Genomic DNA, 6265 nt, shown 5'->3' on the forward strand with positions numbered 1-6265 from the left:
TTTGGTGTAGATATGATGTGGATTGTTTTTCAGTGGGGTTTGGATATGGTCTGTAGGCAGGGATTGTGGCTCACAGAACTGTCAGGTCTTTGTTGCTCTGCATGAGGGAGAAAGCAAATGTCAGGAGTATTTTACTAAACTACAATAGCAAACAAGTTCGTTGGCAGATTCTGGTGACAAGAACATGATGCAAACAGTTAAAGTTCCCCACGAAGCAACAAATTTTGATGGTAATTGGGAAACAAAATCAATCCAGGATAATAACATAATACATGAACACAAGTTCTAGAGAAACAATCTTAAAGACAATTACAACAGGGACTGCTTTAGGGGATACCATCAATTTTTGCTGTTAACCCTGAAAAAAGGAGTAAGAACAAATCTGGGCATTTTCATTTGAGATGTGTAACCAGCAGAAATAAAAAGCCAGGCCCTGCTCATAGCAGGGCTCCCAGGAAAATCATTACTTGCCTCCCTCCTGCCTTTAAAAACACCTTGCTAGGAGGTAAGGAAGAATCAGTCTCTTTATGATTCTCTTAAAAGGATACTGGTGTTTTGCCTCATTGCTGGTGGGGTAGTTGGTGGGAGAAGAGAACTTTATTATTTTTCAGGTCAATGGGATTTTCACATTCAATGTACAGCTCTTACCTGTCCTGAACACATCTGATCAGGGAATTAATGAAATTACTGCATTGTAGAAACGCCTAAGAATGCAGAGAAGTAGAAAGAAACGGGAAAAAAAAAAAAGAGAAATCTCTGCCTCTCTTTCAAATTTGATGCCTTAAAGTGAGTTCCTAAGCCACAATCAGGAGCCAAAGTATACTTAGACAAGCCACGAATGCTGATGACTTCACACAAACAGGCTTCACTTCCCCCTTGTCCTCTCATCCCAGTGGATTTTGCAAGGGAGCAGGTAACTGTAAATGCCATTTAGAGAATTGTACCCTAGATATCAAGGGACCTCTGGAATCCCTCAGGAATTCCATCCACTGCTTTTATCAGCAACTGATTCCAGTGACTAATTAAGATTCTGGAAAATTGATGCCACTATTCAAGAGCAGACACATTTTATCATTCAGCCTTTAAGCAAGGCTGAAGAACGTACACACTAAGGATTACACACTGCAGACACTTGGCCAAATGTACCACTGTAAATCATTCCCCCTGACTTCAAGGGAATAACCTCATCTCAGGGACAGACCCAATCCAGTCCTAACTGCAGGAATTTCTAATGTTAATAGGGCACATACTGTCAGTTCTATAAGCATTTTTCACTCAAAGACAAAAAGCACTTACCATGCTATGCAGACACCAGCATACAGATTAGCCACATGCACTGCATTCACAGAGTTACATTTGCTATGGCAATTAGAAGCAAGTTATATTTAAAGTTAATTAGTAACATCCACTGAAACTATAGCAAGACAGAAAAAAACCAAAGAGAAGCTAAATTAAAAGTGTCAAAATGCTCACGTTAATGCTGCATGTTTGGAATTTTCTGGAGAGTTATTCTTAAAACCAAACAAGCAGACGTACCTGGAGAGTCTCATTCACAGTTGGCGACACATCCTGTTCGGTGCCCACAGGGAGGGTCTGAGGAGTGTAAAGACCATTAACGAGCAGCTCATAGAACCTCATGCGGGTTTCACCTGCACAGACCACAATGGAAGAGTTGATTACAACCAGAAATAACACAGCCCAGGTAAAAAGACAGATTCTTGACACCCACAAGACCCTGCTACCACTCCCAGCCCGCTGCATCCATGCAACAGAGGAGCAGGTATCACCTCTGAGGCTTGCAGGGATCAGTTTTAAACAATCTGCTGGGCAAGTGAAGTCAGACACTCCCTTTCCCAGCCAAGGCAAGGAGGTTTCTAAATCCCTTTTCCTCTTCTCAGCCTGCTTGGCAGCTCTCTCTTCACCGTGCTTTCTGGAGAGGGGCAGTTTCCTTCTTCTCCAAAGTGCCAAGCAAATAGCTTGCAGATTTGAGAAGTGAAACTCTCACTCAAGGGACAAGGCTCTGCCAACACCCAGAGCCACTTCAGAAAGCTCTTCCAACACACCTTGCTAGTAGAAACTGGCTGTTACTAATGCAAACACAATGCCTGGGAATGCCAAGGACAGAACCGTTAATGCTGCTTTTCCAAAAAGACACCAACAAATCCTTTCTTTTTTTCCCCTCGTTTAAGGTGTGCTCAGTGGCATAATTCAAAGAGTAAGAGCCACAGAAGCAAACTGTCTCACATACTGTTATTGAGCATTAGCCTTTTCATTCCTAAATTCTACAAAGACACGGTTTCTTAATATTGGATTTTTTTCTTCCCACAAAACCCCAGTCCTACTGATTTTCAGTCTGCAAGAAATCTGTCATCAGCTTCAAAGGCAACAACAGAATCAGACCCTGAAACTGTATGAATTTTGCTCTTAAAGAATACGTAGAAAAATGGACAGATTCAGCACCTGAGCCCCGAACATCAATTCAGGCAAGATCTGCTCTGAAACAGGACTACTTTCATGAGGAATTCCTGCAGTATCAAACCCCAAACTGCCTGTGAATCACTCAGTACAATTTCAAAGCAAAGCACCCTTTAGCACGATTCTCCAGACTGGAAAAGGCTCATTTATCATTTATCTGGAATAAATGCTGCAGATGAGGTTATTTGGGTATCAAATCTCATTTCACAAAGCCTTGAGCCACATGCTCAACTATGTAAACTGTTTTAGTTCAACTGCAAACTTTACTCATGACAAAACTGATCTCTTCACTGCAAGATCTTGAAGAGATGCTTGAAATACTGTGCTTGAACTACTAACACACACAACCCCCACATACGACTACAATGCCAGTGATATGCAAGTGTTAAGCTTCCTTTAAAACTTGCTTTTAAATAAACACAAAGTAATTGTTAGAAAGATAGAAAGTTGCCTCCTGGATCCCCAACATAATGCAACAGAAGTTACAATTTCATTTTTAAAGAGGTTTATGAACATGAAATGAGTCCTAACTATTTCTTTAAGGACAGATAACTATTAAGTGTGTCCATTTTACAGATGAATAAACTGAAAAAGAGAAGTTGCTTTAAACTAGCCTGTCTTGTACGAAGAGGCTAGATTTATTACTTCCAAATTCCCAGCCCTGTGCTCTGGCCAGACAGATAAAAAGACACATTCACTCCAAACACCTATTTGCTAAACTACGAAAATCAAGTTTTTAACCAATTTTTCGTTCTCCTGGAAAACTAATACTAGAAAGACATGTTGAAAATTCTACCGTACCTATTTTAAGAATGTCCTAACCTGCTAATGCTATTTTAGGAATAGCATTTTTACTTGATTCTGACATATTATAGCACAGTGACAATCTCACTCTTTTAGAATGAAAGAGATGCAAGTGGAAAAAATACATAAAAAGCATAGAGCTGGCAAACAAAAATGCAATTCAAAACTAAGACTTCAATGTGTTCTCCCATGAAAACAGAAGCATAAAAGCCCCTCATTTCCCTGGCGTGCAGCTAACTTTCCTGAACAGCTGCTTGCTCAAGACTTGCAGAGTAGTTTATCAGCAGAGGAGAAGTAGGAATGTTGTACAATCAGCTTAAAATGCCTCTCATTAAGATGTGCACCACTTACGAGCCTGCTTCAGCTTTTGTTATTAAACCTACAAATGGTTAATTTGTTCTTAAATATAATTTTTACCTTCAAAATAAGCAGGGGAAGGAGCCTGCCTGTAAAAATTGATGATACTAGAATTTCAAAGTACATGGATGTAAGAGTCAAGCTTAACTGACAACAGAAAATATTATACTACTACTGTGTTTTTTCTCTAACGGTGACCAGTAACGTCAATAAAGATCCTACTATGTCCTCTTACTACATGTGGCACACCAAGTGCTGTATAAGTTGTACACTAAATTGTTGCAACCTCTTAATATCAGAACAAAAATACCAGCATTTTTAAGAAAATGATGTTAATAACACCCTCTTTGCAAGGAAGACTGCAGCTAGTCAGTTTTAAACTAGAAATGCCATGCTTGGAGTGAAGAAGTACAAGCAGCAACCGACTTACACCTCCTCAGATTTAGAAATTTACTAAAATTTAGGCATATTTTAGCAAAGCCCTTCGCTGACACACTTGGGGAAAAGAGAAGAAGACAAAGCAGTGAAATGCAGTGCTTCCAGAAACTTTATTGGGCTCCCTGGAGCTCGGGGCTGGGGCTGAGGGTTGGTTACCTCCGGGACTGGGAGCTCCTGTCGCTTTAAGAGACAGTCTCACACTTACACACTCGCACACACTGACAAGTGCTGTGTGTGCACTCTTTTGCTGCCAGCCTCCAGTTTGCTGTTAAGAATCAATGAAATGCCAGGCACGCAGAGGACAGCACCCAGCCCCGCTGCTGCCAAGAGAATCCAGACATTTGGGTCCAAGGAACCTCCGAGGTTTGGCAAAAAATCCCAAGTTTGCAAAAAGCAGGTGCCACGGGGGTCCAGCAGCCCTGAGAGGTGGTTGAGCAGGGTAAGGCTGGGACGTGGAGACGGGGGGGGCACGGGAGGCCTCCGAGGGCAAGGGACAGGCAGGGGATGGGCAGGGGACGGGCAGGATGGCAGCATTTTGCAAATTACAGGGCTGTCTCCTAGCAACAGACAACACATTTGGCTCCACGTGACTTGCAAAGGCCCCAGAAACCAGACCCACTCCGGGGGACAGCAGCACTCCCTTCGGACTGGTAACCACAAGACCCTCATCACCTCTCGTTTTAGGAGAGAGAAAGGCAGCATCACCCCAAACCACAAACACGTAAGGCCGAAATGTGCCCCCTCACCTTTTGTATCCAGCTCCACATGGATGATGTTGCCCATGACCGAGGTGTTGTGAAGGTGCTGGACAGCCTCCCGGGCCCCTTTGACAGTGGCAAAGATCACTTTGGCAATGCCCAAGTGCTTCTTGTTCTTGGGGTTGTAGAGAATCTCCACCTCCTCCACTTCACCGTATTTCTTGCACATGTCGGTCAGGAAGTTTTCGCGGATGTTGTCGTTCAGTTTGGCAAAGGTGACCTGCTTGGGGGGCACTGGCCCCACGTAAAACTCATCAATCTGGAAACAGGCACAAGGTGGGGGGGTGATAATAATTATCGTTAATGGGCATGGGGGAGGTTAATGGGAGGGAAAGGGTTAAAGTACCCTGCAAACTTTGGGGAAAGAAAACTGCCTCCAAGGGTCTGGGATGAACCCGGAGCTGAGTGGAGACTCTGCTGCTGCAGCCATTCATTGAAACCGGGGCTTTTTTGGGCAACAAATACGTGTTTTGAGCAGTGCTGTCAGCAGAGAGCCCCCCTCCACTGCCCGCTGCCCGAGGAGCCCCCCCAAGACACAGCTCCAACACCTTCAAGTGATCTCGTCAGACAGCTGCATTGATTCCTCCTTATCTTTGTAGAAAAGGATTATTGTTAAACAATTTGCCAAATAATAATGTTAATAGGAATACGACTGTCATTTAAACGGCCCATTAAACTACTTGGAAGTGAGGCTTCACTTCCAGATAAACAGGAATACAGACCTAAACCCAAAAGTCAGGGCTGTACCTTGAATTTGGGGACAGACAGCTCCAACTCCTTAGTTTTGGTCCATATTCGCCCTATTCTGGGATCCCTGACACAATCCACAGGAGCGATTCCCGAGTTCTAGGAGGAGAAGAGAAAGCACAAAACCAGCAATAGCAGGGCTTGAAACTGAAGATACAAATGCAAGATAAAAAATAAACCCCAAGGAAGCCCGGGCTGTCTCGGGGGAAGGGGAAAGCACACACACACACATACACACACGTGTCAAATTGCAATACTGCTGGGAAATGCACACAGATTGGAAACACGGCAATAAAGCCGCAGGTTTGGGCTCCTGACAGTTGAATACACAGTGTCAGGTGGCGGTAACTTTGGTGGCTGTGTCTGTCCCCCCCAAATCCCCCTCCCATACACATGAGCTACAGCGGGGGTTACCACGACCCAGAGGGACCCCCCAGCCCCCCAAAACACCCGTAAGACAGAGGAAAGGGAAGGATGAGGGGGGGTACAGCACAATGGGGGAAACCCCCCCCCCCCCCCCCTCACTCACAGGCATGCTGAAATGTTGCCCATCGTAACGGTAGAGTTTGTGCTGTCCTTTTTTCAGAGCCGGGTCAATAATCAACTTGTAACTTCTCCAATGGTGATTTCTTTTCTCGACAGAAGTGCTGGCTTGCGTGCTGTTCTCCATTCCGTTGATCCAACCT

At 44.1% G+C, this 6265-nt stretch overlaps 1 protein-coding gene across 1 annotated transcript in view; it reads right to left on the minus strand.

Annotated features, from left to right (window-relative positions):
• SETD1B (SET domain containing 1B) overlaps positions 1 to 6259 on the minus strand; it is a 48644-nt gene extending 42385 nt beyond the window's left edge. The window contains exons 1-4 of the mRNA XM_010012793.1: positions 6109 to 6259; positions 5580 to 5678; positions 4821 to 5091; positions 1537 to 1649 (exon numbers count right to left, since the gene is read on the minus strand). Of these exons, the coding sequence (XP_010011095.1) occupies positions 1537 to 1649; positions 4821 to 5091; positions 5580 to 5678; positions 6109 to 6249 (624 nt within the window). The 5' untranslated portion in view covers positions 6250 to 6259. The remainder of the gene's footprint in view (positions 1 to 1536; positions 1650 to 4820; positions 5092 to 5579; positions 5679 to 6108) is intronic.
• Positions 6260 to 6265: the final 6 nt, after the last annotated feature.

Source organism: Nestor notabilis, unplaced genomic scaffold (genome assembly GCF_000696875.1).
Source record: "Nestor notabilis isolate BGI_N333 unplaced genomic scaffold, ASM69687v1 scaffold224, whole genome shotgun sequence".
In the NCBI taxonomy this organism is placed as follows: Eukaryota; Metazoa; Chordata; class Aves; order Psittaciformes; family Psittacidae; genus Nestor; species Nestor notabilis.